The sequence below is a fragment of the Cebus imitator genome, unplaced genomic scaffold (assembly GCF_001604975.1).
Source record: "Cebus imitator isolate Cc_AM_T3 unplaced genomic scaffold, Cebus_imitator-1.0 Scaffold262, whole genome shotgun sequence".
Taxonomy (NCBI): Eukaryota; Metazoa; Chordata; class Mammalia; order Primates; family Cebidae; genus Cebus; species Cebus imitator.
The window spans coordinates 1,243,736-1,270,599 of record NW_016107577.1 but is presented as its reverse complement, the minus strand read 5'-3'; the positions used below and the strand labels follow the sequence as shown (position 1 = coordinate 1,270,599).

General features: G+C 36.5%; 1 protein-coding gene across 9 annotated transcripts in view; it reads left to right on the top strand.

Annotated features, from left to right (window-relative positions):
• Positions 1–26,864, top strand: part of ATP11C (ATPase phospholipid transporting 11C) — a 225,106-nt gene that overhangs the window by 190,655 nt on the left and 7,587 nt on the right. For 7 of the 9 annotated variants that reach the window (XR_005195680.1, XM_037728320.1, XM_037728327.1 and 4 more), the window contains 6 exons: positions 492–551; positions 8,131–8,258; positions 12,439–12,574; positions 14,649–14,714; positions 17,130–17,233; positions 22,832–22,985. Coding sequence is in view for 8 of the 9 variants with exons in the window: in XM_037728320.1 (XP_037584248.1) it covers positions 492–551; positions 8,131–8,258; positions 12,439–12,574; positions 14,649–14,714; positions 17,130–17,233; positions 22,832–22,985 (648 nt within the window). In the remaining variant the exon portion in view is untranslated. Of the gene's footprint in view, positions 1–491; positions 552–8,130; positions 8,259–12,438; positions 12,575–14,648; positions 14,715–17,129; positions 17,234–22,831; positions 22,986–23,104; positions 23,171–26,864 lie in introns of all 9 variants that reach the window. The other 2 variants (XM_037728325.1, XM_037728326.1) reach the window with 1 other exon arrangement.

Sequence of the window (26,864 nt, the reverse complement as noted above, 5' to 3'; positions counted from 1 at the left end):
GTGTATAATAGATGCTCAATAATGATATGTTGATTGTTTGATGAGGTAGTAATAAAGGTATTAAAGCATTTGTTGATATTGTTAGTGTCAATATAATCTGTAGTAGTTTCCTAACTATTGGCATTGACTTTGTATGCTTATAGCATTGTCAGTCTACTATATGATTTGCAAATCTAATTGGTGTTAAAGATACAGTACCATTTAGTGTTCATATTGGATTAGCTCATTTCTTTCCTGGAAGAAGAATAGCAAGAGATTCTCATAAAGTAAATAAGATCCTCTTCTGCCTTGATAGGGCAAAAGTTGTTCTTAATATGAATTAATAATTTTTTGAGTTGTTACCTTATGTCTCTGGAATAGAGGTTTATTGCGTTCTGACATTAGAAGGATTTAGGAATAATTGTAAACTACTTGGCATATATATTCCCATTTTAGTTTAGCAAGTTGATTAAGTGAAGATGTTAATTCTTGTCTTAATGTTTTTTTTCTAGAACCTTTGTTTCATTTTGCCACAGTTTTTGTACCAGTTCTTCTGTGGATTCTCACAACAGGTTTGTTTCCCAAGTTATTCATTATAATGTTTGCATTTGCTGTTAATAAATTATCCTTATATATTAGATTTATAGAGATTAGAGATGTATGTCTAAAGTAAAAGGACCTCTTGGTTTTAACAACAGCAAATGTTTATGTCTTTGCTTTACTAGTTTTCCTATTGTTACCTTCATTTTGGTACACCCTGTTAGAGTTGTGATAACATTACAAAGAGTATTTTGAAATTTCCCTTTTTATCAATGTATAAAATCTGTTTCACAATTCTAAAATGTTATAACTTAATATTTCATTAAATGAAATCTCCAAACTTTGCAGCTTCTCAGGTTAGTTTTATAGAAAATATTAATCTTTAAGGTAGTCGAGAACTGTCATTCCTAGAGAAAGCCTTGGATTATATAAAGCAGCTATAGATGTTTTGCCTTCTATTGTTTTCTGAACATACATAAGGAGTATGCTATATATTAACTTGATACCTAACTGGTAGGATGGGAAGGCATCTTTGTTTTAAACAACTGAAATGGATTTGGCATTACTTCTCGTGGAAGTATAGTGAAATACAGGAGCTATAATACTCAGTGACTCAGAAATTTTTAATTAATCTATGAGAAGTTTAGTGATTTTGCCAGACTGAGCTACCACATTGCCATAGGTATTAGAGACTGAGTTTCTAAATTTCAAAGGCAAGCTTTGTATACATTTCTGTGAATACAAAGTACACTTATGAATACATTTATGTTTTCTTCTTGATTCTTCCTGGTAGGAAGTGATTTTTTCTAATTCTTTGGCAGTATTTTTTTTTTTTTTTAACTTTTAGGTTCAGGAGTGCATGTGCAGGTTTGTTATATAGGTAAACTTATGCTACAGGAGTTTGGTGTACAGTTTATTTTGTCACCCAGGTAATAAGCATAGTATCTGATAGGTAGCTTTTTGATCCTCTCACCCTACAACCTGAAGTAGTCTCTGGTGTCTGTTGTTCCCTTCTTTGTGTCCATGTGTTTTCATTGTTTAGCTGCCACTTATAAGTGAGAATATGCTGTATTTGGTTTTCTGTTCCTGTGTTAGTTTGCTTAGGATAATGGCCTCCAGCTCCATCTATGTTGCTGCAAACGACAGGATCTGACTCTTTTTTATGGTCACATAGTATTTCATGGTGTGTATGTACCACATTTTCTTTATCCAGTCTACCATTGATGGGCATTTAGGTTGATTACATGTCTTTGATATTATGAGGAGTGCTGCAGTAAACATATATGTGCGTGTGTCTTTATGGTACAATAATTTATATTCCTTCAGGTATATACCCAGTAGTGGGATTGCTGGGTTGAATGGTAATTCTGTTTTAAGGTCTTTGAGGAATCACCACACTGCTCTCCACAATGGCTAAACTAATTTACATTCCCACCAACAGTGTATAAGTGTTCCCCTTTTCTCTGCAACCTTGCCAGCATCTGTTATTTTTCGACCTTTTAATAACAGCCATTCTGACTGGTGTGAGATGGTATTTCATTTTTGTTTTGATTTACATTTCTCTAATGATTAGTGATGTTGAGCGTTTTTTCATACGCTAGCTGGCTGCGTGTATGTCTTCTTTTGGAAAGTTTCTGTTCATGTCCTTTGCCCACTTTTCAATGGGGGTGTTTGATTTTTGCTTGTAAATTTATTTAAGTTATTTATAGATGCTAGATATTAGACATTTGTCACGTTCATCATTTGCAAATGTTTTCTTTCATTTTGTAGGTTTTTTACTCTGGTCAGTTTACTCTGTTAATAATCATCTTCTTGTATGCAGAAACTATTTAATTAGGTACCATTTGTCAGTTTTTGTTTTTGTTGCTATTGCTTTCATCATCTTTGCCATGAAATCTTTGCCAGGTCCTATGTCCAGACCGGTATATCCTAGGTTGTCTTCCAGGGTGGTTATAGTTTTAGGTTTTACATTTAAGTCTTTAATCCATCTTGAGTTGATTTTTATATATGGCATAAGGAATGGGTCCAGTTTCAATCTTCTGCCTATGGCTAGTGAGTTATCCTAGCACCATTTATTGAATAGGAATTCCTTTCCCCGTTGCTTGTTTTTTGTCAATTGTGTTGAAGATGAGGTGATCATAGATGTGTGGCCTTTTTTTCTGGGCTCTCTCTTCTGTTCCATTGGTCTGTATGTCTGTTTTTGTACCAGTACCATGCTGTTTTGGTTATTGTAGCCCTGTAGTACAGTTTGAAGTCAGGTAATGTCTCCAGCTTTGTTCCTTTTGCTTAGGATTGCCTTGGCTATTTGGGCCCTTTGTTTGGTGCCATATGAATATTAAAATATTTATTTCTAAATGTGAAGAATGTAATTAGTAGTTTGATAGGAATAGCATTTAATCTGTAAATTGCTTTGGACAGCATGACCATTTTAACAATATTGATTCTTCCTATCCAAGAGCATGGAATGATTTTCCATTTGTTTGTGTCATCTCTGATTTCTATGAGCAGCGTTTTGTAGTTCTCATCGTAAAGATATTTCACCTCACTGGTTAGCTGTACTCCTAGGCATTTAATTATTTTTGTGGCTATTGTGAATGGGATTATGTTACTGATTTGGCTCTCAGCTTGGACATTGTTGGTGTATATGATTGCTATTGATTGTTGTACATTGATTTCATACCCTGAAACTTTGGTGAAGTTACCAGGTAAAGGAGCTTTTGGGCCAAGGCTATGAGGTTTTCTATGTATTGAATTATATTATCTGCAAACAGAGATAGTTTGACTTCCTGTTTTCCTATTTGGATGCCCTTTATTTCTTTCTCTTGCCTGATTGCTCTGGCTAGGACTTCCAGTACTATGTTAAATAGGAGTGGTGAGAGAGGGCATCCTTGTCTTCTGGGTTTTGAGGGAATGCTTCCAGCTTTTGCTTGTTAAGTGTGATGTTGGTTATGGATTTTTCTTAGATGGCTCTTATTATTTTGAAGAATGTTCCTTCAATACCTAGTTTGTTGAGAGTTTTTAACATGATGAGTTTTACTGAAAACTTTTTCTGCATCTATTGAGATGATCATGTGGTTTTTGTTTTTAGTTCTGTTTCTGTAATAAATCACATTTATTGATTTGCATATATTGAACCAACCTTACATTCTAGTGATAAAGCCTGCTTGATCATGGTGGATTAGCTTTGTGATATGCTGCTGGATTCAGTTTGCTAGTATTTTGTTGAATGTTTTTGCATCTATCTTCATCAAGGATATTGGCCTAAAGTTTTCTTTTTTTGTTGTTGTTGTGTCTGTGCCAAGGTTTTCGTATCAGAATGATGCTGGCCTCATAGAATGATTTAGGGAGAAAACCTTCCTCCTCAACTTTTTGGAAAAGTTTCAGTAGGAATGGTACCAGCTCTTCTTTATACATCTGGTAGAATTTGGCTATGACTCCGTCTGGTCCTGGGCTTTTTTTTTTTTTTTTTTTTGGTTGGGAGACTTTTTATTACGATTCAGTTTTGGAAGTCATTATTGGTCTTTTCAAGTATTCAGGAAATCCCTGGTTTTCTGACTAGTTCAGTCTTAGGAAGTTGCATACGACCAGAGATTTAACCATTTCTTGTAGGTTTTCTAGTTTGTGTGCATACAAATGCTCATAGTAGTCGCTGAGGGGTTTTTTGTATTTCTTTTGTGCCAGTGGCATCATCTGCTTTGTCATTTCTGATTGTGTTTATTTGAATCTTCTTTTTTATTAGTCTAGCTAGTAGTCTATATATATTATTAAACTTTTTCAAATAACCATCTCCTGGATTTCAGGATCTTTCGTACGGTTTTTTTATATCCCAGTTTCCTTCAATTCAGGTCTGATTTTGGTTATTTCTTGTCTTCTTCTAGCTTTGGGGTTGATTTGCTCTTGTTTCTCTAGTTCTTCTAGTTGTGATGTTAGGTGGTCAATTTGACCTCTTTCTAACTTTTTTTGTCCTTTGAGAGGGAGTCTCACTCTGCCACCCAGGCTGGAGTGCAGTGGTACAATCTTGGCTCACTGCCTTCTCCACCTCCTGGTTTTAAGAGATTTTCCTCCTTCAGCCTCCTGAGAAGCTGAGATTACAGAGGCCCATCACCACACCTGGCTAATTTTTATATTTTAGTAGAGATAGGGTTTCACCTTGTTGGTCAGTCTGGTCTTGAACTCCCGACCTCAAAGAATCTGCCTTGGCCTCCCAAAGTGCTGGGATTACAGGCTTGAGCCACCGCACCTGGCCCTCTTTTTACCTTTTTGATGTGGGTATTTAGTGCTATAAATTTTCCTCTTAACACTTTCTTAGCTGTGTCCCAGAGATTCTGGTATGTTGTATCTTTGTTCTCATTAGTTTTAAAGAAATTCTTGTTTTTCACCTTAATTTTATTATTTATCCAAAAATCATTCAGGAGCAGGTTGTTTAATTTTCATGTTGTTGTATGGTTTTGAGTGATTTTTCTTAGTATTAATTTTTATCACACTGTGGTTTGAGAGTATGGTTGGTATGATTTTTGTATTTTTGAATTTGCTGTGGATTGTTATGTCCAATTGTGTGATTGATTTTAGGGTATGTGCCATGTGGCAATAAGAAGAATGTATATTCTGTTGTTTGGAGGAGGGATAGAGAGTTCTGTAGATATCTATTAGGTCCATTTGGTCACATGTTGAGTTCAGGGCCTGAGTATCTTTGTTAACTTTTGGCCTCAGTGATGTGTCTCATACTGTCAGTAGGGTGTTAAAGTCTCTGGTAGTATTTTTAAGAGAATGCATTCTTCTCAATGGAAATGACTGTTCTCTTTCTCTTGAATTTGCCTCTTTACTGTTTGATATGCTGTCCCTTACTTCAGTGCCATGTCATTAGCCCAGTAGTGCCAGTTATAAACAGCTCACATTATGAATTAAGCATCTTTCAGTTTTTGGAAGTGCCATCAACCTTCTTGTATTCAAAATTAATAGTATTAGAGAGTTTTGTAAATTCTGATCAATCTGTTTTTCTTGAACATTCAAATTGCTATTGAGCAAAATGTTGCTAATTCCTTACTTTCATGGATGGATCTAAGTATTAAAAAGCTATTTGAAATTCTCTTAACTAATGTGTAGCAGTGTGCAAAAGGTAAGTTGGCTTGTTCTGGTGGAAATATAGTTTTCATTTTGAAAGAAGTCTGTTGCTTTGTTATTCTTTTAAAACATGTTTATCAAGCACGAGTTTTAGGGCAAAAATGACTTATTTCTTATAAAGCCATCTGAGATTCAAACCGTGGATTGTCTTCAGTCTGCTAGATTACCTTAACTGCTTATGGTTCCATAGGAGTTGATGTTTGGCTCCTCTGTTCCTCAACTGGTAGATTCATTTTTTTTTTTTCAACTATTTCTTGATTGCCTACTTTGTGCCAGGTTACATGGTGAGGCTATAGCAATGATCAAAACAAGCTTCCTTGCTCTCATGAAACTTGCAGTGTGTAGTGATAGGGTGAAAGACAACAATCAAATACATTATATTGGTTGCTGATATATGCTATGGTGGAAAAAAGAAAGCATTATAAAGTGATGGAGTGTGACTGGGAGAGAGGGCTGCTGTTTTAGAGATCTAGAAAGGTCTCTCTGATGAGGTGACATTTGGGCAGAGACCTGAAGGAAGTAAGAGAAAGAACTACGTGGACATCTTAAAGGAAAATGTACCAGGTAAAAGGAAGGTAAAAGTGTACTAGCAGAGTTCAAGAGGTAATGTGATATGCAAAATCTTTATTTTTGATTTTGGTCTTGTGCTAGTGCTAAATGTAGCAACCTTTTATTGCAAATATCTTTGGAGTACCTATGGGTAGTCAGCCTTTTTCAGTCCAGAAGCACATTAGGCATTCTCTGGAACTTGCAAAGAGGACTATGAAGAGTGTAGATATGGACCAGGATTCAGATTCTTTACCAAAAAAAGCTTTCCTTTCTTTAGCAAAACTGGGATAGATTTTTTTTTTTTTTAATGAAAAGAAAACATTGTAACAGGTTTCATAAAAAACAGTATTATCAACTAAACCCCATTTGTTTTGGGGACATTCTAATTATGTACCTAAGAATTACAATTATCTGTCATGTGATTTTAAAGTACCATAGTGAAATAAAAGTAGATTGTTGCTTCTTTTGTATTAATGAAATTTAAGGCTAAATTACACACTAGTCAATCCGAGTTGTATTTTTTTTTTAATTTACTCATTAGTGAAAATGAGTAGTTTTCAAAGAGAGTGTGTTGTTATATGCCACGGACTAGCCCTCTCTTTTGAAAATAAAAAGGAATGCAACACCTTTTTTGTACTTTTTAATTCAGTGGAATATCTTTACTGAGCTTAAATCTTTGTTTATAGAAAGTATGTTGGAAGTGTCTTTCAACTTCATGGAGAATGTTGCATCCATTATCATTTGCTTTGTCTCTCCTGCTGCCAGAGTTGTTGTCCCCTCCTCTGGGCTTCCCCAGCTCCTTGTGCACCTCTCATTCTGCCTCTCCATCTATAATTTGACCTCTTTGGTGGACAGGGAATAAGTCATCTTTGTCCCTAGTACTTGTCATTTAGTAGACACTCAGTAAATGTCCTGCAGTCAATTAGTGAAGTAACTAATGCACTATTGAAGTCATCCCTAGCCTTTTAGAGTCAATCTCCATTATGATAGTAATTATTTTTCATAGCCATTGATTGAAAATACATTACTTTGTTAATTTGTGTCATAGTTAAATGCATTTTATTAATCAAGGGACATTTATACATGTGAAAAACACATAGAAGTATGGGGAATTATTTATTCAGGCCACAGAAAATGTTTGTATGACAGTCTTTAGCACTGTGTAGATAAATACTGAAGTAAATACTTTTGTCAGAATAAGGTTCATAGAGTAAATTTTTCAATAAAGGAAGATATATAATATCAGAGCAGGACTTTAGAAATGTTACAGCTTTCTACCTGTACTCATTTATTTATTCATCTAGTATTAATTGAATGCTTTTTGTATACCAGGTTCTGTTATAGGAGCTTAAGATTCTCCGAGTTCTCCAGTCAAAGACCACCAGGACCGCACTGGGAGTTGATCAGATTAGGTTTATTTCTCAGTCAGGGAGGAATAACACACTCCATGAGGAACTATAGGGCTTCTCAGGAAGAGGATGTTAGAAAATACACAATTTGGACTTGAAAATGCTAACCAAAAATACGTAAAATGTTAACCAAAACAATGGTGACACAGGCTGGCTGCTGCCTATATTTAGTTTCTGTAAGGATTCTTCACTTAATGGTCTTTGCTGAAGTAACTCCTGAATAACTAGTTTTAGCTACTAAATAATCTTTTGAAAAGTTATTAACGTCTATTAGAAACGCAGCTTATAGCGTGTGAACATTCTAAATTAGATTCTGTTTAAGGGGAGGTATATTAATGTGACACATCACAATATGTTAGATTCTTTTTTGTAGTTACTAGGCAGTGATCTTATTTACAGTTTCCTTTGCCACCACCAAAAGCATGACAGAAAACTTTCTTATTTTAGCTAGTAAGTTTTCCACATACATAAATATCATCTTGTAGATGATTGTTATATGAAATTTCTTTCTTTCCTCTGTTTTTTATTATAGCCACTGTATGATGCTGCTTACCTTACAATGTATAATATCTGCTTCACATCCCTGCCTATCCTAGCCTATAGTCTACTGGAACAGCACATCAACGTTGACACCCTGACCTCAGATCCCCGATTGTATATGTAAGTTAAATATTTAGTTAAAACCCCCTAAGACTTTCAAAGTTGTGGTTTTCATTTCACCTGCAGGTGAGAAGAACACAGAACTATGTACTTGGTTTTTGGTTTGATTGTGTGGTTCTGTTTGGAATTTTTAGCTATTGAAAATGACAACAGGAAAATGACATATTTCCTAGGTGTGGGTTCTGTACTTGAAACTGTGAAACATTTAGTTCAGAGTCACTCATTTCTAAAACTTAAACCTACGATGTCATAATGTTCTGGTGTCTCATGGGAAGACATGATATTTTAACTCCAAAATAAAAAAAAGCACACACAAAGATCTTCCATAGTTTAGAATATTGATTCCTACTTGTTGCAGATTGAATGATGAAGTTATATTACCCTTTCTCATGTAAACTGCACCTACAGCATTAGCCACCCCATACCCCACCTTTGTTAACCCCATTCTAAAACTGTTTTGTTGAAGAAAATAATGAACTCATAAGCCACTGTATTCATTTCGTGTCAGTTGAAATAGATGCTTTTCTCTGTGGACGGGGGACTTAGCACTAGCCCCAGTTGCTTAACTTATGATATAATTGGTTTTTTAGATTATAGCCTACAGCTGAGGATAAAGATGTTAATTTACAGCAGATTGTAAGCATTGCTAAATTGTAGGTAACAAAGGCAATAGAGAGGTTTGGATGATTTATTTGTATGAAATGAAGATGCACAAATTTAAGGGATTTTTTTAAACCAGCATGACTCATAAAAGTTACATTTAGCAATTGTTAGAATTATACAGAGTTATAAAATTTATCATTTTAAAGGTCTTCATTAAGGAAAATTTTAGACATACATAAAAGTAGAGAGAATGCTATTTATATAATGACTGAATGTAAATAGTTGTGGAACCACTCAGTTTGTCTTAACCACTCAGCTTCAACAACTCTCAATTCCTTGGCGTTCCTGTTCGACTAATAACCCTATCTGCTCTATCAAAGGCTTATTTTGAAGCAAATCTCAAACATTATATAAAAGTTATTTCACTATGCATCTTTTAAAGATAAGGATTTTTAAAGATGGTAATACCCTATCACTTAACAAGTCCTTAATATCAAATAGCCAGGCAGTGTTCACATTTCTCCAGTTGACTCACTTTTTTTCATAGCATGCTTATTTGAATCAGGATCCAAAGAAGGTCCACACATTGCAATTGGTTTATATACTTTCTGAGCCTCTTTTAATCTGTAAGTTAACCCCGCAATTTATTTGTGGACAAAACCAGATTATTTATGTTGTCAAATTTCTCCCAGTGTAGAGTTTGCTGATTATCTCTGCATTGTGTTTACACGTTCTGCTGATCCCTGCATTTGTTGTAAATGCGTAATTAGATCTAGAGGAGAATCGTTAGAACTTTGGTAGAAATCTTATAAGCATCAGCTCCTGCTATTCTCTTTTTGAAAATGAAGAACCAAGGCCCAGAAATGACTTACCTAAGGACACAGGATACAAGCAGATGCAAAATGAAGATCAGAATTCAGTCCTCTTTCCAGTGCTTTTTCCAGCAGGCCAGTGGTTTTAAAACATTGTTTTAACTACAGTTGTTTCCAGACAACTTCTAAAGTGAAGCCCAACAGTGCAGTTGCTCTGGTGAAGTGGGATTTGAGGGGTAGTAGGCAGAATTCCTCCTATTCAGTCCCACCAAGAGCTCAAACTAACACCTGGGCTGAAATCCTCTGCTACTTAACCATGTGACCTTATGCAGGTTACTTGACTGCAGTGTGCCTCAGTTTCATCTTCAGTAATATATGGGCAACAGTAGCACCTAATCACAATGGTTTTATGAGGAATAAATGAGTCACTATATACAAAATAGCTAAAAAACACCTGACAAGTTTTCAGGCAACGATAGCTATTAATCTTATTATTCTAACACCCTCCTCCAGCCTTTAGAGCTGTGCTGAGCATTTGTATAAATTAAGAATGTCAAAAATCTGCAAAAAGCTGTTGAGTACAAAATATCATAAGGGTTTTCATAAAGTTTTAGTGACTGTGCTTTAGGTGTAGGTCATGATTTACTGAATTTTGCATAGACTTGCCACATCTGAGGCAAAAATAAAGTCCATGGCATACCTATTGCCCAGCCCAAAGTGCCACTTTCCTCTTTGACCTCATGCTTATAAGTAGTGAATGCCTTCTTTGACAAGACATTGCTCTTGGCCTGTCACCAGACTCTAGATTGCTTCATTACTCTGACTATTCCTTTGTGAACATGAAGCCCTGGTCTTCCTCTATGGCTCTCTGTACAGCATGCCACTTAATATTAGCAGTGACATTGTGTAGCGTATTATAGATTTTACCTTTGGTGATTTAGTAACTTGGATATTTCCGAACACTTTGATGTGAAACAAAACATAATTGGATGTTTTCATATTTTTAAGAAAAATGTAAAAAATAAACTGGTTTTTCTATAGAGGGAGCAGGTGTAATTTGTTTCTTCTACAGCGTTAAAAGGCAAACGAAAGGATTCTGGTATACCTGCTGCCTACCATAATATGGAGGTGCTCAGGCCTGTGCTGCTCATCAACCTCTCCCCAGATCTTGATTCTCTCTCATGCTCTCCTTCATGTTCATTGCCCCATTCTTGAGTTTTTGACAGTTTCTTCATTCGAGTGCAGCTAGAAAGCCCGACCTATAATTCAACGTATCATGCTTCTCCTGCTCTTTTCCCCCACTGAATGTGATGTAACTCCTGTCGATGGCCTGTAAAGACAGGGACCACTTCCTGCTTCTGCCCTTTCTTCCTCAGCCCAGGTTAGTGACTGTCAAAAGCCACATTGGCTGGCAGTTGTTGGGCAGTGCCTGCAAGGATCTTTACAGAGGTGCCTTCCCTTTGGCTTCCTAGTTGTCTTGGAAACATGACTTACTGGTTGTAGGGAGAGCTTGTTTCTGGGAAGCAGCTACCACTTTCTGCCATTTTTCTAGGACAGACAGCATACGCTGAATTTCAGATCGCTGCATGCACCTGGAAATCCTAGTAGGCAAAAGTTGCATAATTGCCATGTGTTCACGAAACCCCACAGTACTGAATACCAACTCAACAAGGATCAGTTGCGTTTACATTACAACGGTGTTTCTTACTTGATACAGCCCAATGACATTCTTGGTAGTATTACAAACAAGTATGTTATTTGAGTAATTAGATATCATTTATTAAATGTTAAGAGCAATTTGAAATAGAATCCAAAAGAAACACATGCACAGACCCATCTTTTTCTGCAGCTCTGCTCCATTAGAATTGGTAGCCGTATTTAGCAGTCTGACTTGTGCTGTTTTTGACAGATTTAAACTTAATCTGTCCACCTGCCATTTATCAGAGTATCATTATAAAACTCCAAACATGTTATTTGACTTGATGGAAAAATATAAAGGGCACCATAAGACCTTAAAAAAAGGTTAAATTTCCAGGAATAAATCTTGATTAAAAGAAATATCTTAATTGTTCTTGGAAAGCTTCGTAGCTTGATTGAGAACATATGCTCTGGGCAAGTCAATCCAAGATTGTATATTAGCTCTGTCTCTAACCAAGTGAACTTTGGCATTGCTACTACACTAGTGGTTCCCAAACTATACTGCACATTGAAATCAACTGGAGGGCTTTAAAAATATCCTGACCTCCATGTTACACCTTATGCCAATTAAATCAGAATGAAGATGGGAGCCAGGCATTAGTAGTTTTTAACAATCCTCAGGGGATTCCAAAGTGCATCAAAGTTTGGGAACCATTGTGTTAAACCTTTCTGAGGCTCCTTATTATTTGTAAATCTGAGTGATAATAATACCTATCTCTTGTAGTTTTTATGTGGATAAAAATAGTTAATGTCTGTAAAACTCTTAGCCCAATTCCTGGCATGTAAGTACCATTAATCGAAGGAAATTATTGATGTTATTGTTGTAAGCAGCCAGAAATTTAGAAGAGTTTAGAGAGTTTACTCCAGTGGCTGAGTCAGGAGATGACTGCATGAAGGTCAGCCTTTGGCTCAGTCTGACCCTTTACCAAAAATCTGTCAGGCCATTAAGGGTAGCCCCCTACATTATAGCAGGGCCAAACCCCATGCCCACCTTTGACATTTTGACATTTCAGTGTATGTTTAAATGAAAAGTTTCACTAATGTTTTTTTCCCCCATTTCTCAATAGGAAAATTTCCGGCAATGCCATGCTACAGTTGAGCCCCTTCTTATATTGGACATTTCTGGCTGCCTTTGAAGGGACAGTGTTCTTCTTTGGGACTTACTTTCTTTTTCAGACTGCATCCCTAGAAGAAAATGGAAAGGTAAAAAGAATCTATCATTACATCTTTTAGTATTATAAGTATGGCTTATCTTTTTCCCACAGGCACTGGATTTGTCATATACATACTCTAGCGGTAATCATTTTACAAACTTTTTCTGAAGATACAGTAGTTAGTTCTCACAGCTTGTTTAGAACAATAGAAGTGAAATAAGAAATCACTTTCTGTGTGCATGGCTAGCTAGAGAGCTTATCTGCAAACTTTCTGGAACCTTAACTTGGCTGTAATTTTTACTAGATTAACAGAGTTCTTGGGACTTCAGACTCCTGCTCTTTGACATGAGAAAGGTTTTTCCCGTTTTAAAGTAAAGCCTGGCCACACTCAGTTCTTATTCACGGTGGCCTTCCATGCTTGGAGCTAAAGTGGGTAGCTGCCATATATTTGGAGTGTTTGCCCAATAGGTGAAGAGGGGAATTCTCTTCTCTCCTTCCTTCTCTTCCCAATGGAAGCACAGTATTCTCCAGAAAGGCTGCTCTGGTCCTGCCAGTGTCTTCCCAGCTCATGACTATCTCATTCAGCAGCTGCACTGGGGTAATTTTGCCCTGTCTATACTCTAGGAGAAAATTAGTGATGGGGGACAGATGAGGCCTTCCTCCTGCAGCCACACAATAGGAAATCAAAAACACTACCTTGCATACTGCTTCACTATGTTCTCCTTTGCTATTTCTGAGATTCTTCATTTATGGTTGTTCATTCTTTATAATCATAGTGTGAAGCAAAGCTAAGGTTCAAAAAGAATTTACTGAGTACATTATGTCCTGTTACAGAAAAATAGGTTCAGTAAATTTGAATGGTACTTTAAAATTAGGCACTGCAATCAAAACCTCTCTTAATTTGGACAAAAATTAGTTTAATATGAGTCCATGAAAATTATTAATCACAAAGTACTTGTTGGGGAAACACAGATCTACTTTAAAGTAGTCACATGTAGCACTTGCCAAAGAGAGTGTCCTGCCAAATCCTGTGATCCCTTGGGAAAATTATATCAGTTTTTCAGGTCAACTTTGCCCACCGGTAAGAAGAATTGATTTGATTTGGTGATTTTCTGGCCTCTTGAGGTTTATAACTGATTGTGCAAATTCACTTTTCATTTTGGTTTTAATGGGCAGACAGATTTTATATAGCTGGCTACTGCTTAAAAGGAGTTTGCCCCATAGTAGCAGATACTCTCCTATAATTGATATGATTCATTTGCTCAGCAGACTTTCCAGGTGGTGCCTGAGAACATCAACTCAGCATCTGTTTAATTCGTTACCCATTTTGAGTTCACAAAGTCCAAATTAATAAGGTTTTACTATATATGTCACCATCCCTCTAAATGTTTGCTAAAATTGCAGTAAGTATATGAATTACTATTAGCAAGAAAAAAAAACACTCTTGTATGATTTGAGTGAATCCTTTTTTTGCTTCTATTAATCTTAATTTTTGTTTTTATTTTTTAAAAACCTTTTACATCTCATTTTCTGTTTTAATGTTATGCATTCAGATCTTGACAACATTTGGTAAGCATATGTGCCATTCATTGCCATCATTTGGATTTATACATGGTATCTGCTTTTCTTTGATGTGCACATGCTGACAGCTCTTGTATTTACAACCATAAAAGAAGACTCATTTAAAAAAATGTAAATTCATTTGTCTACAAATTATTGCCCATTTGAGAGGTTTAGTTCTACATTGTAGGAAAATCCCATATCAAATTCTTTAGAGACATGAATCATTCAAATGAGTTGTTTTGATGAACATTGCTGTTAGTAGAGTATTTGCTTTCTTTGCCCTTTGTCACACCAGTGAGTTCCCTGTTTAATGCTGCTTGGAGTAATAGAAGTAAACCCTGCAAACCACAGGTGGGGTGTATCTGTTCGTGAAAATTTAGGATCACAGGAAAATCTGACATTGTGTCCTGATCTTATTGACTAGCTGTTTCCTTAAACAATTCGTACAAAAATCTTTGGCAGTTATACACAAGATTAAACTTGGCTCTTTTTTTTAATAAAAAAATACTAAGATAACACTTGCATGTACATGGTACATGTAATTATTAAATGTTTTTCAGGTATACGGAAACTGGACTTTCGGAACCATTGTTTTTACAGTCTTGGTATTCACTGTAACTCTGAAGGTTAGATTTTTACTTATTCACATATATTTAACACTGTTTCTGTAATACTTTCTTGTCTTATCCCAATATACCATTTCTTTGTCTCCTAATCTTTATTTTTGTTATGGGTTGTTATTAAAGTCTTTGTCTTAATACTTACTAAAATGTGTATGATGTTAGGGATTTAGGTATTTGTATACTATTTTTGATTAATTTTTTTCCAGTATATTGTCATCTTCTTTATTTTGTTTTACTTAAAAAAATTCAAATATCATACTTATGGTGAAAATCTGTTTATTTACTGCTATTTTAAGTGGTGTATAAACAGGTTGTGGGTGAGAGAGAGTGTGTGTGCTTGCGTGCGTGCATGTGTGTGTTTGTGTTTTTATGTTAAGTACTCGAATCTTCTAAAAATTATACATCTGTTTAAGAACCCCAGGCCTAAAATAGGTATATATGAGCAAGATATATGTGAAAAAGGGCTTGATAGTAGTAACATTTTATAAAATGTATTCATCACTGATGGCGGGATGTGGTGGCTCATGCCTGTAATCCCAGCACTCTCGGAGACCAAGGTGGGCAGATCACTTGAGGCCAGGAGTTCAAGACTAGCCTGGGCAACATAGTGAAACTCTGTCTCTATTTGTATTTTTTAAATTTAAAAATAAATGTAGAAAAATAAAAAAATGTATAAATTGAATTCATCACTAAAATTTACCCATGTTAGTGATAAAGTACCTAAGAATGTAATGCAGGTAAACAAAAGAAAGGTAATTTTAGCAAAATCATTGGCACTGACATACAGCCATGTGATAATGCTGTGAAACCTCACTGATTGCTACCCTTGATGTCCATGATTTGGGAGTCTCTTATAGTTGAAAGCATAATCAAATTATTTTTATCATTCCAATAATAAACACCTCACATGGGGTCCATGAGTAAATACCTTTAAATTAATTCCAGCATGCCCAGGGGTTAGAACCAGAATTCAGAAATATAATTGTCAAAGGATCTCTCTCAACTTTCCCTCTTAATTTTTTTTTCATGGTTTATTTCATGGAATAAAGCTAACATATGTTTGCTTTATTCATCTATTTCAGTAATATTTTAGGACCTTAAAAGGACATGTTACAGTTCATCTCAGGATAGGCACTTACTAGCTATGTGTCCTTGGGCAAGTGACTTTAACCTCTCTGTGCCTCAGTTTCCTCTTCTATAAAATTGAGATAAAAGTAGCACCTATCCTTCTTAGGGTTTTTTGAGGAGTCAATTAGCAAATACATACTAAACCCTTAGGATGGTGCTCATTACAATAAGTGCTAGTTTTCAGTTTTTATGTCTCACAGTATCACAATTTGAAATGGACACCTCCCTCCTCCTTTTTTCCCCTGTCCTTGCGTATAGCCTAAGGGCCTCCAAATGGCCTTCACAGTGTTTTTCCAGTGTATCTCAAAGACTTACACTCCCTTCTCTTTGGACGAATATTAGTATTATCTTTGGATTCATATTAGTATTTTCCCTAGCAAGCAGAAGAGTAGCAATTCAAGACTGAGCTACATTAACAATGTTATCAACATCCTGTTTATAAATGAGAAACTATAACAGAGAGCTGATGTCCATGGTGTCATCGCAAGTAACAAAACTAAGACACCATATCCTCTGTGAAAATTAGCTACTCTGGGTATTAGCTCATGTGACCCAGAAGTTTCAAGCAAGTGCAGTAGACCATACTTTTGTTTTTAGATCACATTTGAAAACCCAGATGCCACAATCTGAAAACATGATTATTCCTGGCAGAAATGTGAAGAAATTAAAATCTAACTGAACATTTTATTAATTTAATGGAATAGATACAGGTTTTGCAATTGGAAAGATACACTACGTAGTCAAACCCATGATTCATTGCTGTATGATGTTAGGTGTATAGAGCCTTTGTATTTAGTGACTCTTGTCTGTTGTGTTTGAGCTTTCATAACACCTTTTAAAATTTTGTAGTTTGTCTACCCTTCCTAGGTACGTGTTCCGTCTCCTACTTCTTTTCAGCATATCTGCCTCCACCAGCTAGGCCTCCTTTTGCCATCATCTTCCTGGCTTCCATTGCATAAGGACTTGGAATTTGGGCCTCCTAGATAGTACCATTACTTCATTCCTTATCCATTGCCCAGTACTGAGATATCTGCAGTCTTATACCTACTAGCTACTTAGCCTGATCACACCTCCAGCCTGTACTCCAGAGTTTAGAAGCCTTAGGGCAGAGCTCAACTTTCTCACACTTGTTTTTTGAAAAACATGGATTCTGTTTAGTTCCACTCTCCTCTGGATCCCTGGCCCAAATTAGATCCTCCCATAGGTATCATTGTGTACTAGTTTTCAGATACTGTGGCATATTGCCTGGTGCAATTTGTAACCATCATGAAATCTTTTGTATCTTTTCAGCTTGCCTTGGATACCCGATTCTGGACATGGATAAATCACTTTGTGATTTGGGGTTCTTTAGCCTTCTATGTATTTTTCTCATTCTTCTGGGGAGGAATTATTTGGTAAGTAGTTGTACATGTGTGAGCAATGTACACTATATATATAAGCATTCATTATACTTTTCAAGTTTTGATTATATAAGATGGCAGATCTTTAATATTAATGGACTGAAGGCTACTTGTTAGCTGGTAATGCTACTGATTTCAGGTAAGATTTTGAATAACAGTATATACACTGCACGAATCACTCAGAAGACCTCCCTTTGGTAACCCCTGTCCAACTCTTTCTAGTTGAAGGTGTGTAAACATCTCTCCAGTGAAACTAGTTTTTAGCATACCTCTCATGATTTTCAGAGGAAATACTCATCCTGTGAAGTTTTTACCTGATATATTTGCCAACAGATACATTATTGTCCATTTGGACCCTGTTTCCTCTTTATAGTATATAACTGTCATTCATGTTACTACAGGTATGCTCAAGGTATAGGATATATACTACTTAATACTCAGAGGGTTGTATTTTGTTGTTTTTTGTTTGTTTGTTTGTTTTTTTACTTTTTTTTTAAATTGCATTTTAGGTTTTGGGGTACATGTGAAGAACATGCAAGATTGTTGCATAGGTACACACATGGCAGTGTGATTTGCTGCCTTCCTCCCCTTCACCTATATCTGGCATTTCTCCCCATGCTATCTCTCCCCACCTCCCCACCCCCCTGTCCCTCCCCCATTTCCCCCCAACAGACCCCAGTGTGTAGTGCTGCCCTCCCTGTGTCCATGTGTTCTCATTGTTCAACACCCGCCTATGAGTGAGAACATGCAGTGTTTGATTTTCTGCTCTTGTGTCAGTTTGCTGAGAATGATGGTTTCCAGGTTCATCCATGTCCCTGCAAAGGACACGAACTAATCATTTTTGATGGCTGCATAATATTCCATGGTGTATATGTACCACATTTTCCCTGTCCAGTCTATCATCGATGGGCATTTGGGTTGGTTCCAGGTCTTTGCTATTGTAAACATTGCTGCAATGAACATTCGTGTGCATGTGTCCTTATAGTAGAATGATTTATAATCCTTTGGATATATACCCAGTAATGGGATTGGTGGGTCAAATGGAATTTCTATTTCTAGGTCCTTAAGGAATTGCCACACTGTCTTCCACAATGGTTGAACTAATTTACACTCTCACCAACAGTGTAAAAGTGTTCCTGTTTCTCCACATCCTCTCCAGCATCTGTTGTCTCCAGATTTTTTAATGATCGCCATTCTAACTGGCGTGAGATGGTATCTCAGTGTAGTTTTGATTTGCATTTCTCTAATGACCAGTGATGATGAGCATTTTTTCATATGTTTGTTGGCCTCATGTATGTCTTCTTTTGTAAAGTGTCTGTTCATATCCTTCGCCCACTTTTGAATGAGCTTGTTTCTTTTTTTCTTGTAGATCTGTTTTAGTTCTTTGTAAATTCTGGATATCAGCCCTTTGTCAGATGGGTAAACTGCAAAAAATTTTTCCCATTCTGTTGGTTGCCGATTCACTCTAATGACTGTTTCTTTTGCCATGCAGAAGCTGTGGAGTTTGATTAGGTCCCATTTGTCTATTTTGGCTTTTGTTGCCAATGCTTTTGGTGTTTTGGTCATGAAGTCTTTGCCTACGCCTATGTCCTGAATGGTTTTGCCTAGATTTTCTTCTAGGGTTTTTATGGTGTTAGGTCTTATGTTTAAGTCTTTAATCCATCTGGAGTTAATTTTAGTGTAAGGTGTCAGGAAGGGGTCCAGTTTCTGCTTTCTGCACATGGCTAGCCAGTTTTCCCAACAACATTTGTTAAACAGGGAATCCTTTCCCTATTGCTTGTTTTTTTCAGGTGTGTCAAAGATCGGATGGTTGTATATATGTTGTGTTGCCTCCGAGACCTCTGTTCTGTTCCATTGGTCTATATCTCCGTTTTGGTACCAGTACCATGCTGTTTTAATTACTGTAGCCTTGTAGTATAGTTAGAAGTCCGGTAGTGTGATGCCTCCTGCTTTGTTCTTTTTGCTTAGAATTGACTTGGCTCTGCGGGCTTTCTTTTGGTTCCATATGAAGTTTAAGGTGGTTTTTTCCAGTTCTGTGAAGAAGGTCATTGGTAGCTTGATGGGAATAGCGTTGAATCTGTTAATTACTTTGGGCAGTATGGCTATATTCACGATATTGATTCTTCCTAACCATGAACATGGAATGTTTCTCCATCTGTTTGTGTCCTCTCTTATTTCGTTGAGCAGTGGCTTGTAGTTCTCCTTGAAGAGGTCCTTTATGTTCCTTGTTAGTTGTATTCCTAGGTATTTTATTCTCTTTGTAGCAACTGTGAATGGCAGTTCGTTCTTGATTTGGCTCTCTTTAAGTCTGTTATTGGTATATAGGAATGCTTGTGATTTTTGCACATTGATTTTGTATCATGAGACTCTGCTGAAGTTGCTTATCAGTTTCAGGAGATTTTGGGCTGAGACGATGGGCAGCTATTAAGAGCCTACCACCCAAAAAAAGCCCAGGTCTAGATGGGTTCACAGCCAAATTCTACCAGACATACAAAGAGGAGCTGGTTTCATTCCTTCTGAAACTATTCCAAATAATCTAAAAAGAGGGAATCCTTCCCAAATCATTTTATGAGACCAACAGCATCCTGATACCAAAACCCGACAGAGACTCAACAAGAAAAGAAAACTTCAGGCCAATATCGATGATGAACATAGATGCAAAAATCTTCAATAAAATACTGGCAAGCCGATTGCAACAGCACATCAAAAAGCTTATCCACCATGATCAAGTAGGCTTCATCCCGGGGATGCAAGGCTGGTTCAACATACGCACGTCTGTAAACATAAATCACCACATAAACAGAACCAAAGACAAAAACCACATGATTATCTCAATTGATGCAGAGAAGGCCTTTGACAAAATTCAACAGCCCTTTATGCTAAAAGTCCTCAGTAAACTAGGTATCGACGGAACGTATCTCAAAATAATAAAAGCTATTTACGACACACCAATAGCCAATATCATACTGAATGGGCAAAAACTGGAAGCATTCCCTTTGAAATCTGACACTAGACAAGGATGCCCGCTTTCACCACTCCTATTCAATATAGTACTGGAAGTTCTAGCCAGAGCAATCAGGCAAGAAAAAGAAATAAAGGGTATTCAAATAGGAGGAAGTCAAATTGTCTCTATTTGCAGACGACATGATTGTATATCTAGAGGGTTGTATTTTGAAATCACCATCTCACTGTTTTGGTTTGGGGTGGGAAGATGTAGAAAGGCAGATTCTGCAGCTTGTCCTTAAAGTTCATTTATTTCATCTTGGTTCAATAGATGTTTGTTCAGAATCAGTTTTGTGCTTGGGACTCTATGGGATAGAGAGATGACTAGACTGTACTCCAGAAGAGTAGAGTCCATTGAGGGACACACAAGCTGTGATTGGGGAAATTATATATTTGCATCTCCTTTCTTTACTCCCAAAAACCTATATTTGTTTTTAAATGTTAAGAGTTTTTCGTTTTTAGTCATGGCTGCCTAAGACTTTAGACAAGGATGCCAGCAGTAGAGAGCATGGCCAGAGCAAGCCACAGGATAAGATTTCAGGAGTACATATTTTCATTGCTTTGAGCAAAATCTTACAAAATATTCTGTTTTATTACACAGATGTGAGGCCTATGTTTATGTCCCTTGAGTCTTAATTAGAAGAAACTTACTATTTTGAAAAGCTTTTCAAAAATAAAAACCTTAAGAAATAAAAATATGAGAAACCTAATCATTTATGGAAGTACCAGCTTTAAATTAAAGTATAATTACAGCATATATTTGGTTCCTCTAGGTAATTGAGAGCAGTGAAGCTGAAAGAAGTCTCTATTTTCTTGGATAATATACAAATAAATCAATGTTGATTAAGAACATACCATATACAATTGTATGTCTGCCCAGAGTACTGTAATTCTGTCTATGAATCTATGTAATCAGCATTTGAACTAATTATGCAAAATTTCTACAAGAATAAAATGTTTCTAGCAAACTCATTTCCAACTCTTTCCACAGTTTATTCCTTATTGATGAAAATAAATCCATTAAATAATTAAGGTATTGTCACACCTGTATTCATTAGTGATACTACAAATGAAATGTTAACCTATTTTTTATTTTATTGCCTGAAGTATTATTGTTAAGTAGAGTTGAGTTGAGCCACTACATGAACATAAACTTATAAAGCAACCAGTAAAATGTGACTAGAAACAATGTGAAACTTCAGCTGAATGTGGTCACAGTTAATGTATCTGGACATGTTCTACCCTGAGGCATTGAGTCACACCCCTCTTTGGGGTTGGGTAGTGAGAATGATGACTTCCCAGCCCCAAACCACATCCAGAAATAATAGTGTTTGTTTTTTACTGCCCTATGACAAAACTCCACAGATGACATGGAGGTTAAGAGAAAATAGTGGAGACATTAGTCAGAGGGTATGATGCAAAGGAACAACCTGTGACTAGCTACCAGGTTACCTGGGCCCCTGTTATGACTCAGTTAACTGCCTAGAACATTATTCAAGGTGATCTTCAGAATTCAAGTGAGGTAGTCCTGCAGAAGGCTTTTCTGTGTGGCAGGCATTTCCCAGAAAGCTTGCGTAGCCCAGGCCTCATAAATTTTTCACCTCTCTGTTCTTTTATTCCACAATCTAGTTTTCATATAAGTAGAGCCACAAATTCAGTTTTATCATATTATATAAGGGTTCATGGACATTAATTTTTAAATGACAAATCAAATTATCTTCAACAAGCATGATGTGTCATCTTATAAACAGGAACCATAGTTATCTATCTAGAGTTCTTAATCCTAGGGCAATCTGTTGTGCATCCTGTCCTTAAGTAGCAACTTCTTCCCCCTCACCTTTGAACAACAATAGCTTCACCTAGTGCAGCTCTCTGTGGTTCAGCTCAGACAAAAGGGAAGGGAAACAGGCCGTGCTTCTCAATGGCCACTTAACAATGAAGTGGATGACTTGGAATGAAATCTAACTTCAGAATAAGAGTTCCTCCTGGATTTCTGGATTCTAAGGCTTAATGTCCAATTAGCAATATTCTAGTATGTATCAACCTATTTGGCACATACTGTTAATATATATTTGTAGATGACAATGGTAGATTCCTTCCATATGAGAGAGAGGATAAACTTTTACTGTCCTTTTTATATTTACATAGTGTTTTTATTGAGGGAGAGTTATAAAAATGTCTTAAATTTCTGAATACAGAACACAAACCCATCTCCTTCTTAATAAAACAGCTGAGGAAATAAAATGCTTGTCAGGATAAAAATGAACCATCATTTCTCTTGAATGCTTTTGAAATACCAGCATTTTCTAATGCACGTAAATAGTCACCAGTTGACAGCTTTAGAGTTGATTGCCTGATTGTTTTCAAGTCAAATGCATTTTATTATCTTTTTTCTCCTTTGATTATCATTTTTTTTTTCAAACATTTGGTAAATGAAATTTGTTTACTACTTTTGGGATATTCTGGAGAAAATTATTAATATGTGTAAGGAAGTTTCTTTTTAAATACAAATGATGTTTCAATTCAACTTCTGTTTCATATGACAGGATTTGATTTGTTTTTCCATCATGTATTTTCTTTCCACTGCAGGCCTTTTCTCAAGCAACAGAGAATGTATTTTGTATTTGCTCAAATGCTGTCTTCTGTATCCACATGGTTGGCTATAATTCTTCTAATATTTATTAGCCTTTTCCCTGAGATTCTTCTGATAGTATTAAAGAATGTAAAACGAAGAAGTGCCCGGGTAAGAACTAAGTTTATCTTATAACCTGATTTTTGGAAGGGGCCTCAATATCTGCCATGAACTAAAAACCTGATTTAGAAAATTACATTAGTTACAGCATGTTAAACCCCTCCTTACAGGTTCATCACTTAATTTCCTCTTCTGCATAAAAAGTATAGTAAAAACTTCGTTATCCAATGCAGGTGGTAAGTAGATTCCTTAATAGTGTTCTGTGTGACCTTTAGCAATCCATATGGAGTATCTCATATGCTCCATATGGAATTTTAAAAGGAAAAATATGATTTCATAGCCTAGAATTTTCACACTAGGAATTTCCACACCAACATTTCCGCTTTAAACTTAGAAATTTCCCTGTGGGCTGTTTGCAGATTTTTTTTCAGTTGACAAACCAATTTGCTTCTTTCAAACCTTTCCCCTTCCTTTAATTATAGTGCTGCTTAATCTCTGTGTTGCTTCTAGCCCTGTCTGTCCAGCAGTATATTTGAACCAAAGAGAATTCCCTGGATGTGGTTTTTACGTCCTTACACTCTGGAACACACTCATAAAAATTCAAGGTAGTTTTGTGAGTGTGTTTTTAGTTTTCCTATTAAATTGTAAATTTCATATGGGAATGAGAAGTTATTTTCTTTGCTGCCTCATTATGATACCTTTTAATCATTTTTTTAAAAAGCCTTTAAAGCTCAATAGGGAGATGAGCATGGAAAATAAAACTTTTGGCAGATTTTGACCAACAGGCTAATTAAATATGTCATATCCCTGCCAACAGTAGCTGATTTTGTTAAACACAACTGTTTCTATCATATTGACATCAACTAGATCTCGTAGTACCTCCAAGGCAGTATTTCCAGGTAATATTCTAAGCTATGACTACCTGACCTATTTGATAAATTTGCCAACCCCAGTTTATCCACAAAACTTACATAATGATTTTGGTTTTGCCTATTGAATTGATAGAATCCAGTGGTTGATATTACATAGACATGGGGATCCGAAATGATTAGAGTAGGAAAACCTTCAGTGCTTAGAATTGCAAAAGAAGAGTTTCACATTACAAGTCAGTGTCATCCCCAATCAAAACAAGAGAATTAACATAGGGTACATTGATTCTTCATATGCAAGGCCAGTCAGTGTGTAGTTAGGTGGCCAGAATTGTCCTTAACTCCCTGCTTCTGCATGTCTTATGGGCTGGAACTGGACACAATAATGTTAGCTTAGTTAGACTGCTTCACGTAGTCTGGGGTTTGGTTTTATGATGGAAAAGTGTCATTCAAATACCTGATTATGTCTTAATGTCGGTTGAACAGGGATAACAGGTTGATAGAACAGACTCCACCCAGAATGTCTCAAGTGGCAATTTGCATGAAACCAAATAAAATATGTTGCAATAAGAAATGATTTGGGGCTTTTTATAATAGAGAATTTTCCAGTGAAGGATTTCCAAGTTGCTCTTCCATCCTCCTTATTTGGGAGTACACTTTGGAGTGATCCTAAATGTCTTTTTTTTGAGGTAATGGAGCTCATGTTAAGTAACGGCTCACACCCAGCTACATGGTCTCAAGATGATAGAAAAATCTCAGAAAACAAAACCTTCAAACTTACCTTCTTCCTTATTAGGCCCTCTCTTTAAAAAGTTAGACATTGGCTGGAGGTGACTCTTACATAGACCACTAAATTGTGGGATACTACCAAGCAGTCACAGATAAAGACTTAGAACATTTTCTTTCCATACAGAATCTTAACTTCTATTGAAAGTATGGAGTTCTGGGACTGCATCCTTTTTTTACTTAGCAGCATAGACTGTTGCCAGGGGTTTAGCAGGAAATTTGTTATGGGTTATGTCCAGCATAGGAGGAATTCTAGTGTCTGTGCTATAGCTTGGCATGCTGATGTGCTAGAACAACCAGGAAAATTTCCATAATCATTTTCATTCATGCAATCATTCATTCATTTATTCCTACCCTTGTTGAACCAATAAACATTTATTGAACCACCTACTGATGAACATCTCTCTTTACATCCAGTGTCTGAAAGGCTAAATGGTTTTTCAGACTCTGCGGGATTTCGACAGTTGAGACAAAATGTTGTGGGCACTCAGCAGCGCTGCCTCTTTTTTTTTTTCTTGTGAAAAAAGTGCAAGAGCAAAATAGTGCAATATGAATGCATAAAGGCCTATTGCAACATGGCAGCCACAGATATTCTGTTTACATAAGGCCCTGTTTGGCTATATCAAAGAGGCAGAGGCCAAATTCTAAGATAAAGGAGAAAGAGTATGTTACTTTCCCCCAAATATTTTAGTCTTTATGCTCAGTGACCAACAGTCTGGCATTCTGTGTGATTTCCTACTTTGTTCAATATTCCTTGCTAAGACATTGGCCTCATTTTAAAGAAAGGCAAAAGATACTGGATCTGCCCCATATCCTGATAGATCCCCCTAATGGGGTAAAGTGTATGTCTCTACCTAGAATAGAAGATATCCCTGACTTCAACCAATAAGCATCATGGACACTTTATACATAGCCAGAAATGCGGCAGGTCAGCTGCCAGTGCTATTCTTTTATGGGTCTTGGCGACTGCTTTTAGAAGAGGACTTAGCAGTATGTAGTGAAAATGTCTTTATAGCATTTAAGAAAGAAGCTAACCTATTTATATTTAACAATTATAACAATTCTGTTCAATTCAGCATAACTTGCATGAGTTAGCTAGTATACTAAGTGTTGTTAATTCAGGGATGAATCAGATGTGGCCCTAGCTCACAAGGGAGCTCTCATTCTAGTTAAGTTATAAGGAGTATTCATATGGAATCCTTCTGTAAGCAGGTGTTAACAGAATAGCAGAATCAATGATATGGCTTGTCTTAACACAATTGAGCTATTGCAAGTCACTACGTCCTGAAGCTTCCAGTAAAATCGCTAGTATGGCAGCCTCCACGGCAACTGAGTTCTGTTATAATGCTAGTATTACAAAGAATTACACTATCTTCAAAAATAGGTTCTCTCAGCTGTTTAACTCAGTTGTAGTTAAGCCATGTATCCATCAGCTGTATTTTTAGCAATGAGTTTAATTTTTTCCAAAGTTTCATTATTAAGAATCCTAGAGCTTTTCTTTAGCTTTATCAAGTGGCAAAGCTGCATAGCAGTGCTGCTCATGGTATATGATGAAACTATCATTGAGCACTGGACAGTGAAACAGGAGGATAACACCTCAAGGAAAGCTAAAGTATAGGATTTTTATATTTCAAAAAGTTGTGTCCTCCCTAAGCTGTCTGTAAATCAATGAAATATGCCTGGACTTTCTGGCCAAGTAGCAAATACCACTTCACATTTCTGGTGGAGAAATTTTCCACATATCCTGTGTGAAGTTTTCTCATGTCTCCTTTTTGTTAACTTAGCCTGCTAGATGTAGGAAGACTGTAGTTTAATGGGAATGCACCCAGCAGCATGGCCATGCTTAGCATGGGATGTCAGTACAAACAGGAAGAAATATTTTGTTACGTAGAGAGCTCTTTCAGAGTGGCAGACAGGGAAGGGAACAATGTCAATGATCTGAGCCAAATTTCCAGAAAAAGCACTTTGGAAATTTTGGAGAATATAGTTGATCATTATAATAATGATGATTACTATTATGATTCTTACAATGTCATATACAACCATGGGTTCAGAGGGCAACAGTCCTGATAACTGGATTAGACAAAAATAAAGTTTAATCCTAATGTCGTGGCGATTGAGATGGGCCTTTATCCATTGGCCTCTTTGACATACTGCTAATTGAGCTGGTGTCAAAGCTCTCTAGATGACTGCAAAGGAATGTGGAAATTTCATTCTGTTTTAGCTCATTGTCTCCTGTTTTCCCCACCCGACCCCACTGCCAGTTGCTAGCTAT